The sequence below is a fragment of the Cavia porcellus genome, unplaced genomic scaffold (assembly GCF_034190915.1).
Source record: "Cavia porcellus strain 051 isolate PalLab524CR breed Dunkin Hartley unplaced genomic scaffold, mCavPor4.1 scaffold_25, whole genome shotgun sequence".
Taxonomy (NCBI): Eukaryota; Metazoa; Chordata; class Mammalia; order Rodentia; family Caviidae; genus Cavia; species Cavia porcellus.
This window is the reverse complement of record NW_026947508.1, coordinates 35,628,563-35,643,206: the sequence shown is the minus strand read 5'-3', so window position 1 is coordinate 35,643,206 and position 14,644 is coordinate 35,628,563. Positions and strand designations below refer to the sequence as shown.

Genomic DNA, 14,644 nt, shown 5'->3' with positions numbered 1-14,644 from the left:
GAGACCCTAGTTATCCTTTTTATCCTGCTTGGAATCTGGTACTCCATGCTAGCTACCAATGCTCCCTGTGTGCATACCTATTATCAAATTTATTGATTTTTGAATAAGACTAAAAAATGTTATTTCAGGGCAATTTAATTTTGATTTTTCAAGCAACAGGAGCTATTTTAATGTTTAAATTTTTAAATAGACTTTTGCATCCCCCTTTCTGTGAAATATTAAGTCATCCTTTGAATTTTGTATTGGTTTGTTGATCATTTATATTTATTTGTTCAGATCTTTTACTCTTTTGCAATGAGCATGCTTTTTTGGCAATCAGAAGATACAGCTGAAAGTTATTTTTAATTTTTAAAAGCTGGGATATTCCTTTAAAGCACACTTTAGAGCTGGGATATACCTTCAGTCCCAGCACTCTAGAGGCTAGTGTGGAAAGATTGCTTGAAGCCTAACAGTTCAGGATTTGCCTGGGCAACACTGCAAGACCCTACATTAAAAAAAAAAAAAAAAGAAAGAAACAAAACAGCTAAAAAAAAAAATCCATGTAGTAGCTAGGTATAGTAGCATTTACCTGCAATCCCACCTACTTTGGAGGCTTAGGCAGGATGACTGCAAGTCTGAGCCTAGCTTAGGCAATACAGAGAGTCCCTGTCTCAAAAAATAAAAAGCTCAGTGGTATACTAATCCTGGGTTCAATACCCAATACCAACAAACAAAACAAAAGCCTATGTAGTTTCCTGGTACAAATTATTTAGAATATATAATAGCTGCTATTTTATTATAGTTTGTCATCCAAGGGCTTATTTTTACTTCTCCTTAAAGTTTGTGTAGGTAGGTAACAGGGAGAATGTGGTGGGATTAAAGGCTTAAGAATCACTCTTTACTTCCTACCTTTTGACAAGGGACACTAGAAGAATCATAAACTCTGATTATCTTTAAGGAATTCTGTAGTTCTTAGTCACCACTTCACCAGTATCCCTTAGAAGCTGAGGTCACTGACAATGATCCCACTTTACAGATTTTGAAATTGAGGTTTGAAAAAGTAACTAATTTTATCATATAAAAAGCTGCATTTAGAAATTAGCTTAAGAATTATTTAATCCTGTATTCTCAGGGTCATACAATTAGTATCTAGGGAAAATTTTTGGTTTGGACCCAGGTGCTTTTCCTAATTTTTTTTTTTTCTTTTTATCGGTACCAGGGATCAAACTCACTACTGCCTGCTTGCAAGGCAGATGCTTATGGCCTGAGCTAAATCCCCAGCTCCTATGCTTTTCCTAATTAAGGAATCAAAATGAGATCCTTATCACTCCAAAAGGTCAACAAAGACTAAATGTAGTTTCTCTTTTAGAGATTTCAGGTTGTGCCTTTGACATGACATAGCTGGGTAGGCACAGTGGGGATGCTGGAGTCTAAGAGTAATATATTTACCTTTGGCGGCAGTCAGCATGGTGGAGGCCAGTTCACACTGCTGTGATTCCAAGTGTCCAAGAGTGAACCAGCGAGGATAACGGCTGGGCACCACAGACACCATATGATGAGGGTGAGAAGTATCAGCAGCAGAAGCTGAGTTTTCTAGAACAGGTAACCTAGAAGACCCAGGAAGAGTCATCAGCCATCATCTAGACCCTGGCCATTTTAATTCACCTTAGAGAAGCTTGCTCTTTGCTGGAACTAGGGAAAGAAACAATAACTAAAAGCTTGGAAGGTTTTTAAACCTGTGTAATATATTCTGTCAGATGAGTGGCTGGACACTTATGAACTCTATCTGAATAGTATTCACTGCTTCACTCAAGGATCCTATTCTAGTTTGGAAATGAGATTCCAATAGCTCATTGCTTTCATGTCCTATTTCCCCCAGATTCTGGAGACCTATTCCTGAGAACTAATTCAGGTGAGTTATAAAAAGGCTCAAACCCCTTTTTCAGGTTTTTCAGCACAGTTGGCTCCAGAACAGGAGACTCAGGTCTTGAGTGCTCCGTATCTATTAATATCAGAAGGGCTTCCTCAGACAATTCACTATGAGCATAGCTAAGAAGTCACTGAGACATCAGTGAGGAATCCCATATACAAATCTTAGATCATAAGAAAATATCTGAGCCATTTAACTCCATGCTTACTGGCAGGTCAACAGAACAGACAAAGAGAAGAAAGTAGGATAAACAAAGAAAGCATTAAAGAATTCTCCTTTGGTGGAGGTAACGGGGCTGGAATGGAATACCTACCTCATGGCACGCAAAGCTAATTTATAGGACAGATCTGGATCATAAGGCAGCAAAGCCGAGAACAAATACTTGGCAAATGTATGCATGGGAACACTCTCTCGGTGGATGATTTCTCCAAGACCACTGAAAGGGCCTCCTGCAGGAAGAAGATTGAGTTATTTATCACTATGTTTCATTTGCCAGCCTAGAGTTGAGACCCCAAGGCCCCATGCATGTTTGCTAGCCATGGGAAACTTCATTTCTCTTTAATGTCATAAATGTTCCTCAACCTGTGCTCTAGAAGTCAGGACAGCCCACAGTCATAACGATACTGTAACAATAGCTCCTTCAATACTTACCTTCTAGTAATAAGATGCACTGTTTCCGCAGTGTTTGTACTAGCTCATCATCCAGCTGCAGCTCCTGGAGATGGTTTAGGAGATGTTCCTCATTACGGCATACTTTGTCCTGTGCGTACAGGCCTTCAGGCATTACCCTCTGTTGACCCATACCCATCAGAGCAACTTCCAGGGCTAATGACAGGTAGGACTCACTGCTATTTGTGCAGCCTGCAGCCACAGGTACATGTTGGTATACAGGGAGTCTGCTTTCATTCATATCTGAGGGCAAGAGGGCATCAGGTTCTTTAGCACATGCCTAGTGGTTTGTTCTGTCCTCTATACCTCTCACTTTGGGATACTGCTTGGTCAACAGTTATCATACTAGCTGAGTCAGAACTCCACAGCAATAAGAAAAATCAACTAAAGAAAATACACAGAACTACAAGGATTCCTACTTTTCATAATATATGAACAGATTAGGCCAGTTAGGGAGTACAGAATCTTACCTGTGCTAGCACACAATGTAATTTCATAATTGTCTGTTTTTGTGCCTATTTTACTGCTGTTAAAGAGATAAGACTATTATACTGTAGGAATTTCTGGACCCTGAAATATGGAAAGTCCGTGATTAACAAATAAACCAATTATAACTTTAGGTTTTTGGGCTATAAATAAATGTCATCATGCAGATGAAATAGACTAAAGATGATAATTCCTTGTACAAGGGATTAGTTTTATTTAGGGATAACCTTTCCATCTCTACCCAGAGAAATCTGAATCTGTATATTTAAACTTGTATCTTGCTAACATTTATAACTTTTATGCTATTATTTATGTATGTGTGTAATTGTGGTAATGAAACCCATTATCTCATGGATGCTAGACAAATGGAAGGCCACTGAGCTATATATATCCCTGCTCCTTCTTTTATTTTTATTTTGAGACAGAGTCTTACTAAATTGTCCAGGCTGGCCTTGAACATGTAATCTTTCTGCCTCAGACTCCCAAGTAGCTGAGATTATAGCCATGGCTCACCAATGGGTTCACAATTTCAGGAAGAGAGCATAATTTTAAGTCTTAATGGTAATACATGTCTGTAGTTTCAGCTACTGAGAAGGCTGAGGAAAGTACATTCTTTGAGCTCAGGAGTTTGAGGCCAACCTAGGCTACATAGTGAAATCCCTTCTCAAAAAACAAAACAAAAAACAAAAAAACCAAGGCCAAAAACCCAGACATGGTTTCTTTCCTTTTTTCCTTCATCCGTTAAGTGTTTATGGAAGACTGTTGCATGACAGTTACGAAGACAAGTTATAAATTCTGCTTTCAAGTAGTTTACAAGTATAGTTGTAAAGAAACTATAATGCAACTAAAGTAGATGTAGATAAAACAACACATAAATGACATAAGGAAAGAAATTAATTCTGTCTGTAGTTCTGGCTACTTTGAGACTCTGTTAGACTATTTTCTATTTTTAATTTGTAAATTAGAAGACCATCATGAAGGAGAAAGTTCAAAGGAAACCAAAGGATTAATTAATTAATTAGACATAGGGTCTTGCTATGTTGCTTAGGCTGGTCCTGAATTTAATTGACCTGAGTAACTGGTATTATAGGTGTGTGCCACCACACCTGGCTTGATAAACATCCTGGTTTGATGGAAATTATCTCCCACTCTTAGATTGCTCTAAAGTTTTGGCCTCTGACTCTTCAAATTCTTCTGTCCTTTCTTATGTCTCCTGGGCTATACTCTTTAAATATTTATGGTTAGGAAAATGAGAGAAGGAAGGAAACTGGAAAAATGAAATGGATAGGATCAGGCCACAAGGTGGGAAAGCAAAGTGGGAAAGCCAGGAAACCCCTCAGAGATATTCAGTCTGGACCAAATGGAGGTGGGGGAGGCTGCAACAGGGCTGGAATAGTTTGGCATGGATTAGAGGCCTGCAAAAGGGCAGTCCCAGCTTGCCTCAGGCTGACCCTTGTACCTGACACTTCCATATAGCCATCATCATTGAGGCGGCAGGCTTCAGTCAATGTGAGAAACAGGCAGCCAATAGGATCCAGAGGGTGGCCCACCCAGCCCTCTAGGTTTGTGATGGTTGTAGTTCCTCTCTGCAACAGTTCTGGAAATAAGTAGGTTCAAAATTTTAGACACTGATAGAAACATATTGTTTTTTTCCCCCTGCTTGAGTCCTTATCAGGTCTCACTCAAGGCCTTGAACATGGGAGTCAAAGAAAAGTTTCTCTTTTTAATCTTGCCTTGGGTTGATAGGAATGGTCACAAGCTTACCAGGTAGCTATGAAGTTATGTTTTCTCTTTAGGCTACCTGCTGGTAATACATATGTGGATATGCACTTGTCAGCTTATAATGGTTCTTAGTGGGCCCTTCTATCTGCATCAGAAAGGCAGACAGGCATCACTGTTCCCAGTTTACTGACGGGAAAACAGATTCAATGAGGTGTACCACACAACAGGTAGAATTACTTGGAATTCTCTAGCTCCTGCCACACCATGATATTTAATGAAAATTTAGGTCTTGGGTCTTTTATGCCCTGAAGATCCTTATCAGCCTTATATCTAAAGAGATAGATGACTCTTAATCACTTATACCTTTCTTCTGATGCTTGTAGATTTCCAGTTGCCGTTGTTGCTGCAATCTCAGAGTATTAATAATGGCCACCGTGAGTCTGAGAGCCTCTTTTGGATAACCATGAGAACGCAGGGCATCAACCCGAGCACAAGCTGTAGGCACATGCTCTACCAGATAAGAAGAAAACATTATGGAGGAGTTAAAATTTCAAACAAGGAGAATTCATGCTTGAAAGTGGAAGTTTGTGTTTAATTAAGTTTGAATTCAGAACCTCATACTTGCCAGGTAGGCTGTATGCTACTGAGCCAAATCCTTGACTCCAATTTTGTTTGTTTGTGAAAGGATCTCACTATGTAGCTCAGGCAAGCCTTGAATTTGCTATGTAGCCCAGGCTGGCCTCCAATTCATGGTGATCCTCCTGCCTCAGCATCCCCAGTGCTGTGATTACAGATGTGTGCCTCCACACCCAGGTGATATCTGCATTCTATTAGGAGCTTTATTTCTTATTTTTATTTTTATTTATTTATTTGGTATCGGGGATCGAACTCATGACTATGCGTTTGCAAGGCAGGCACTTATGCTGCTGAGCTAAATCCCTGGCCTAGGAGCTTTATTTTTATCCTCAAGAGTATAAGAAGCTGAGTAAGTCACGAGTACTACCTTGAAAGAACCAAGTTGCAGCCTAGTATGGTGGTACAATGTAGAAAAGAACATACAAGTAGAATAACAAAATGTAGCACCTCCTCATGAACATGTATTATAGGAACCCAGTGGAGGTTAACAACTAACTGCCCAAAGGAAAAAAGCTCAATTCTTTTAGCAACCCTTATATTTTCTAAAGATCTGTTATATGCCAGGCAAAGAAAGAAGAAATATAAATAAGAAATAACCATTGCCCTCAAAAAGCTCATGAATGACACATAAACAGATAGTTATAAAACAGCTAACTATTAATATGAGAGAAAAATATATACACAGAGAAAATAATATTTGAACTGTGTTTTGAAGGACAAGCAAGATTATTAATAGGTAAACAAACAAGAAAAGCATTCCTGCTAAGGGAAGATATAAATAAAGGCATATTAAGAAAAAGCATAAAAGGCATTCTACATATTATTTATAGTTTTGGGTACCAAGAATTAGGTTACATGGTTGTTTCCAACCTTTTCAGCCTGGAAAGGTAGAGTCTGGAGTATGAACAGGTTTGAACACTATTCTAAGGGATAACAGAAGACTACTGAAGGATTATAAATAAATGAGTGATTATAACAGGCTTTATGATTTATTTCTTTTAAATCTAAAATTAAAATTATAGACAAATAACTGCAGACAATTTGAAAACATGTAAATATACCAATCCCTCACAATGAATATAGTATGTATCACAAATATATATTAATAAAAAGATTTGAAAACATAGATAAGTATAAAATAAAAATCAGATTTAACTTTTTCTAGTGTCATATACATCTATTCAGATTTTTTATTTTTACTAAAAGTGCAACATTATAATTATTATTTTGTAAACTTTTTTTCAAGTAGTAGCACATTGTAAATATTTTTCCATGGTATCAAAGTAAGGCTCCAAATGGACCTGATTCTCCCAGATCCAGCCTTCTTGTCGTCAGAAGCGCTGCTCTCTGCAGGAAACTCAGCTCACTGCTGAAGTTGTCATTGGCAAGCACAGGAAAGGAGGTAAGATAAGACGACGGATTTTACAGGTTCCAGGACATCTGGAGACACCTGAGAATTTACACTGGACTCTTCAAGGACTTTGCCCACTGAGATACAAGATTGCCAGAGAAGTTTAACTGCAGATGTTTATTGGGATCTTTCCAGTTTATGTCCTCTGCCTTTTCTCCATCCTCATAAAAAGGACACATGTCTCTTTATTCACTGCTGATGGCCTTAGCCCACTCTCCGGCTGCACCTAGGCACAATAAATCCAGGCCATGTTGCCTTTACAGAAGACTAGTGGTCTGTTATACATTATAATTAAATATATATCATAATGTATATGTTTCTATAACACTACAATGATTACATATCATTCCATTGAGTACGTGCTCATCTACCACGTTAATCAATTTTCATACTGTTGAACATTTGCATGGTTTCCAATTTTCTGATCTGTAAATTATTTATATCTATGCACTAATGAATCCCTTGGCTTTATTCAATTCTTAGTTAATTATAACTAAGGATAAATTTTATGACAAAGAATTCCTTGGTCAAGTGGTATGAATGTATTTTAAAGGTTTTTCATAGATGTTGCTGAAATATCCTTCAGAAAGGCATTTATGTCCTACCATTTATATGATTACCTATCTTCATGAACCCTCTTCTGCCTAAGAAACAAATTATCTTTATTTTTAAAATTCCTGACCATTTGATAATAATCAAAAATGGTAAATTAGTATTGCTTTTTATATTTTTGTTTATTAATGAGGTATATATTTTGTCATAAGCTTGTTAAATTTATGTTTCAGAGGTGCTGGATCAGAAAAGAGGAAAGATGATCAGTGGGAAATTCAAGTGGTGACTCACAGTAAGTTTGGCCAAGATTTATAAGACAGGCCCAGGGACATATACAGATATAGAAAGACTTTGAGAAATATACAAATGTAAGGAATGGAGGTTGGGAATTAGAAGGAAAAAAAAGAAAAGAAAATCTATATGACTGTTGTTAAGATTTAGATTAAAAATTAAGTACTTTTTAAAAAAGTCTATTTTTTTTATGTGGGGTCCCATGCCAGTAATCCCGGCACTCTAGGAGTCTAGGACTGGAGATGTAAAATACTGGTTTAATCCAGTAGTTCCAGTACCACATAGTAAATTGGATAAGTAAGTTAGCAAGTCTATTTTGGAATGGGTATTCTGTAATAAAAGGCAAAGACAGACTGATTTTTAATAAGCCAGAAAACTGTTTCAGTGAAAGGTTTTAACTTGGGTGAAATAACTCTATTCTGTTATGAAGGAAGACAGGAAGGTGATAAAGAAATACAGAAGACAACTTGATGACAAATGCAGACTATGTTCTAATTACCAGCACGGGGTAATTTAAGTTTCAAACAGTGCTTTTTAAGCAAAGTGCTCAGTAACTGCTGATTAAGAGAGCCTGTAAACTAATGTTCAATGGTTTGTCACATTCTTTGAGATGTATTAACTCCTTTATCTTCCCAAAGACTAGGGCACAGGATACAAATTCCTATTTGAGGTTATTGTACCTCAAATATGTACATATGCAAGTAGCCAAGGCTTCAAATAAATATTCTCAGTCTCTAATAAGGGTCCAAAAGAACTATATGAAGACTGTCTGAATTGTAGTTGATGTTATTGGTGGCTATGCAAATGGATCATTTGGGCCTACATGAAGTGAGCCTGGGTTCTAAAGTTCTCTCAGTAAAGGAGGGATAGACTTACCAAGCCACAGTGGCTGGCCATGCGAATTAAAGAGTAGTCGCTCGCTTTCTCGTTGGCAGGCAGGAGCTGTATATATATCACTGCTGATTATTCGTTGTAGGTGGCTATCCTGCCAGTGTAATTCACGACCCTCAATGGCTCTAGAGAACACTGTTCTTCTTGGTCTGGATAAAGAGTCTGGAGAAAGAAAATAATGCAGCAGCACAACGTTGGGTAAATGTGTTGTCAGTGTGGTAGAGAATAAATAGTATGAGGGAAAAAATACCAACAATCTACTGTCTGTCTGAGTATTGTGTTGCCTCTTTCTTGGATAAGTTTTTAGTATATCTGTGCTCTATCTCAGAAGAAATTTTTATCAGAGATCTATGGTTCCCTCTTTCCTTCCACAGAAGACCAATTTCTACTGGAACTCAAAGTCATATGAAGAGAGGTAGTCACGCTCAACTAATAAATCATAAGAAAAGAAATTGTTTCTACAGAAATCAGAGACAGAAATAACCAGCTAGGTAATTTCCCTGGCTAATCTGCAACTTCTTTCATTTACAACATGATTCTTATCAGAATAAAGCCTTCCATGAAATTCATATTAAAAAAGTAAAAAGGAGTTGAAATCCAGTATATGGTGGTACCTTTATTACACTGATATCTGCAGATTTGTTGTTATTAATGTTTGAGTTTAAATGTTTCCCTAAAGCCTCATGCAGTTTTAGATAGGCCTTTGTTAGAGGCAGCTGGATCTAGAATTTGTAATGCAATGCTGGGATTAATAGTGTTAAGATTAAGGGTGAGTAATTATTGCTCGATCAGTCAACCGACTGGATTGGCACTGCCCTAATCATAGCTGTCTAGATAAAAAGGGCAGAAAGAAGCTTGTTTGGACTTTTAGCTCTTGTTGGTTTTGCTGTCTTCTACCACCATGAACTACTGCGCCTCTGCCATGTGTCACTCTGTCTTGAAGCCAGCTGATATGGACTGAAACCTCTACAAACTGTGAACTAAACACACTTTTTTCCTCTTTTACCTTTGGGGGTTGGGCATTTTGTCCCAGCAACAAGAAAAGTAACTAAGATAAGACAGTTGTCTTGCCTCTAATAAGAAATGCTGATGTTGGCAAAAGACTAACTTGTTTTCTCATTGAAATCTTACCATGCCCTCTCTCTTCAGAAAAGGACCACAGGGAAACCAATGCTGCAGACAAACTGTGTTCAGTTCTTAAGGATGGTATTTAGGTGAAACACATGGAAGATGTATCATCATAAACTACAGGTTTAGAGGGAGGCATGGAAATGATACTTAGTAAAATAAAAACCTAAAAGGGGATCATTAAAGCAACATATTTCCAGATTAAGGGTAGTTGAAACTATTTTGGGATCAAAATTAAATTACACAGAAAGGTCCAAATTAGATGTGCATCTACTGATTCTGCACAAAAAAAAAATTGTGAGAGAAAATCAGAGAATTCAGGTTAACATGAAAAAAAATCTAACATTTACTCATGTAGGAAAAGTCTTTGGAATTTGCTTTTATCTATACAAAATGGGTAAGGATTCAGATGATTGAAGGATATTATCATTAGAGTAGTGCCAATCGTACTTACTACTTCTTGTAAACCTTGCCCCTTAGTGAAAGCACACTCTTCTACTGACTGCAGATTAAACCCTGTTGGACTGAACTGAGACTCTCTCATGGGTGTGTGCAGTTCACAGTAGAGACTGGGCTCTCAGTATGTTGCTAAATAATGAAATCAGAAAAATAATACATTCCTGATATGTAGCACGTACTATTCAAGGAGTCCAGAATGTATACAGTTCTTGTCATTATGAACCTTTACTTTCAAATGGGGAGAGATAGTTGAATATATAGTATATCATATGGTTGTAAGTGCTATAGAATAGACTCAAAGTTAGGAAAAAAGACAAGATGGTAGTAGATGAGGGCTATTGCTTTTACACAGAGAATGGTGTCTAATAAAGTAACATTTGAAAAGGTACATGTGATGGTGTGCCCTTGTAGTTTCAACTTCTAGGGAGACAGGATCATCTCGGTTCAGGAATATGAGACCATATCACAAAACAAAACAAAACAAACAAAACAAAGAAAATAGACAACATTTGAGTAAAAAATCTGCAAGAACTGAGGGGCAAAGCTTAGAGACACTTGAGGGAATAGCATTCCAGGTAAAAGGAACAATAAGCACTAAGTCCTCATGTGGGAATATGTTTCGAGTGTTTGAAAACAGCAGGAGACCAGAATAGTTGGAATGAAATGACCAAGCTGATAGCCACTGCAAATAACTTGTGCAATGATGGTAACAAGACAAAGTAATTAGTAGTGATACGGATGACAGATAATTGGACAGAGGCAGTTAGGGGAGAGTGTCAACTTGATTGGCTTTGGAATCGTTGCATTGGTGGTGAACCTACTGTATGTATTCTACAGCAGTGTGTTTGTATCACTTGAAAGCTCTAAAAGTTCAGTATCATGGCAGGGGATTGGTGAAGCAAACTTCTCCGTGTACTGCAGTGGCTCATGGAAGTGTGGCTTTGAGGTCCAAATCTCTTCCTCTCTGGCATTGTTTCTCTGTTCATCATGAACTAAACAATTTTGCTTCACCACGCCCTTCTGCCATGCTGTTCCTGCCTTGGAACTAGCTGGCCATGGACTGAATCCTTTGAACCATGAACCAAATTAAACTTGTCCTTTAAATTGTGTCAGGTATTGTGTCCAGTAATAGAAAAACTGACTAATACATAGATTCTGGTTATACTCTGAAGGTAAATGCTCATAGATACTTGCTCACATATTATAACTGGGGTAAAAAGAAGAATCAAGAAATGACACTGAAGTTTTTCAGATAAAGATACCATATGTAAAAAAAAAGATGCCATATGGAAATGGAAGAGTTCAGAAGGAGCAGGTCTGGATAGTGTAAGGGGGTAAGAAATCTTATTAAAATGCCTCTTACTATACTATATAACAATGATGGTGAAACTTTTAGAGCTTCAGCGATACAAAGAGCCTGCTGTGGCCTGCACGCACAGGTTTACCACTGTGCACAGGTTTGGAGTGCTATATGAGCAGAGATATAAAAAAAAGCAATTGAATATACAAGACTGGTGTTAAGAGAGAAGGTATGGGCAGGAGTTATACATCTGGGGGGGTTGTTAACACTCAATTATTAAAACAAAGCAATCACCAAAGTAGTTGTTGTGGTTAAGCTTAATTGTGTCAATTTGATTAATTTGGGAGTTGCAAAACAAAAAACTTCAGGGAAGAAAGGGGATAAATTTAGCAGTCTAAAGATGACCAATACTAGGAGAATAACAGACAGTATAGTTTTATGGCATAAACATCATGGCTGGGTGGAATTTTAGGAAGGTGGGATGGATACGATGTAGAAAGGGCAATAAAGAGTAAGCAGCATGCTTTCTATTTGAACAGGTCCAATGGTAATAGGGTGTGTGAGAGACATATCAATCCCAATTTGAAGAGAGTGCAGAGGAAGTAAAACATTCAAAGAAGAACCAGTAACAGTGAAGAACCAATACATTTTTTTTATTTAAGGAGAAAAAGAAAAAAAAAGGGTACAAGTTATGCAGAATTTCAGAAAAAATAAATAGTAGGAAATCCCTAGTTAATAGATTACATATTGTTATCTTAGAAATAGTTGTTCAAGTTACAAAATTAAAGCATATAAAGTGCACTTTCTTTTTTTTTTTTTTTTGTCTTTTTCGTTTTTATCGGTACCAGGGATCTAACTCACGACTGCCTGCTTGCAAGGCAGGCACTTATGCCGCTGAGCTAAATCCCCAGCCCCCATAAAGTGGACTTTCAAACAGTGAGCCTGGAAACAGTTTTGTTCAATGATCCAACAAAACTCAGTAATATGAACCAATATATTTTGACAGGGAAGAAACAGCCAGACGATAGGTATGAGTTTATGTGAAGTCTCCCTTCTCTGTGCTATCCAAAGTCAAAATTAAAACGGTGTTGTACAGGCCAGATGAGTGCCAGAAATAAGTAGCTTAACAAAGTGACAAAATTGTAGCATTTTCACTGTGCATACCTTAGTTATCTTAAATACATTAACAACTGATTATGGTACAGTAAAAGAAGACCAAGAGAAACAATAATTAAAATGATTTTTTTCCTTGAGATTAAAAACACCAACAAAGTTATTATAGTACTTGAGGCCAAGCATCAAATTAGTATGTGATAAAATCTGCCAATAATGTTTGTAGGTCAGAAGGCTCAAGAGACACAGGATACAGTAGACTGTACTGGACTTGTTTTAAAATGGGGCATGAGTTCTGGTAATCACTTAGGATAATTCTACCCAAATGCTTGCTGTATAAAATTCTGGCAGAAACAGAGAAAGAAACAAAATAAGAAATGCTACGGTCATGATTTTCTCTTTCTTTCTTTTTTTTTTTTTTTTCAGTGCTAGGCATCAAATTCAGGGCCTTTCAAGTGCTAGGCAACTGTCCTACCACCAAACTACATTCCCAAGCCCTAGACACTTTTTTTTTTTTTTTTTTTTGGTTTGTTTTTGCTTTTTGTTTTTTGAGACAGATTCTTGCTTACGTAGTTCAGGCTGGTCTTGAACTTACTATATAGCCCAGGCTGACCTCAAGCTCATGGCAATCTTTCTGCCTCAGTCTTCTGAGTGTTAGGATTATAGGTGTGTACTGCATGCCTGGCAACCCTGAACACTTTTAAAAACTGTTTTTTATAGTTGTTTGGACCTAAAATAAACCCAAACTGAGGTAAAAGAATCAGAAGGACAGAAAAGAATCATTCAGAAGGCTCTAAGATTTTATCTTGAACACTGTATGGCCACTCTAGATAAGGGAAAGGACAGCATTCCCAATGTCAAAGAAAAAAGCTTACCTTTAAGATTTAGCATTTTAAGATGAATAAAAATCCAAGCTTTTCTCACCTGTGTTGGTAATTTTGACAGTCAAAAGGTTTCCCAGCCATAATTGTTTAGGGCTTTACCCTCTTACCATTTGAAATTCTAGGCACAAAGAGCCTAAAAAGGGTATTTGCTCACCTGTACTGTGACTGACATTCTGGGGAAGTGCATTGGTGATGTTGGGCAGCTCATGGCCATAATTCCCATCTTCCAGGGGACAGACATCCAGGTCGCTCCACTTCTGTAGTTGCTGCAGCCAACAAGATTTTTCTTCCACTTTGCAGTGTGGATTTAAAATTATGCACACCCATAAAGCTCCTAGAAAATAAAGTAATCCACATTTTTTATATCTTTACTTTGATGTACGTGTAAATCTTAATGTTTCAGTTTTATTTTGAGGTGGTAGTTTTGATGCAGCAGGAGTTGGGGAGGTAACTCAGTGGTATAGTGCATCTGTACAATGCATAAGCCCTGGGTTCCATCCCAGCATCTAAAAACAAACAACAAAGCATCAGATTTTCTCAGTATAAAAAATTTCTAAGATTTCCAGAAGTGGTCTACTTTTCCAATCCAAAGCTTCCTTAAAGCAGAGTGACTGTCTTGTTATCTGGAGCTATGTGACTGTGATGATGTACAAGACATATTTAGGCTGAGAATACTCAGTTTAAATTTGAGTCTAACAAATATATAGCTTTCTATTTACCCAAGCCCTCTCCTGGTGAATAGGATACTATTTCTACTCTTGAGGAGTTGTCCCGGGGGGAGACAGATAGATAAAAGTCATTTGAAAATGATGTGCTAAACAAAGATTATATTTAGAGTATAATAGCAGCACAGGGGAAAGGAATTTAGTATAGGATAAAGCTGAAAGGAAGGTACTCAAAAAAGTGTCATGCTTTGGCTAGCTGGACTTTCTGATTCTCATATCCTTCAACTGTAAAACTGCAAACATAAAAATATCTACTTTGTACGGACAGTATGGGAATCAAATGGGATAACATTTCTAAAGGGTCTAGAATATTACCTGGTACACAGCAGAATCTTAGTATTTCCTTTTTCCAAGGAAAATGATTTATTTGGGACTTGGATTTTGAAACTGTGAATTAACTTGTGATGCCTTAAAACTATCACTTTCAGGGGGCTGGGGATTTAGCTCAGCGGCATAAGCACCTGCCTA

At 37.5% G+C, this 14,644-nt stretch overlaps 1 protein-coding gene across 1 annotated transcript in view; it reads right to left on the bottom strand.

Annotated features, from left to right (window-relative positions):
* Zswim5 (zinc finger SWIM-type containing 5) overlaps nt 1–14,644 on the bottom strand; it is a 180,916-nt gene that overhangs the window by 25,905 nt on the left and 140,367 nt on the right. The window contains exons 5-11 of the mRNA XM_063236236.1: nt 13,606–13,785; nt 8,553–8,729; nt 5,150–5,296; nt 4,524–4,661; nt 2,561–2,821; nt 2,223–2,358; nt 1,429–1,586 (exon numbers count right to left, since the gene is read on the bottom strand). Coding sequence (XP_063092306.1) covers nt 1,429–1,586; nt 2,223–2,358; nt 2,561–2,821; nt 4,524–4,661; nt 5,150–5,296; nt 8,553–8,729; nt 13,606–13,785 — 1,197 coding nt within the window. The remainder of the gene's footprint in view (nt 1–1,428; nt 1,587–2,222; nt 2,359–2,560; nt 2,822–4,523; nt 4,662–5,149; nt 5,297–8,552; nt 8,730–13,605; nt 13,786–14,644) is intronic.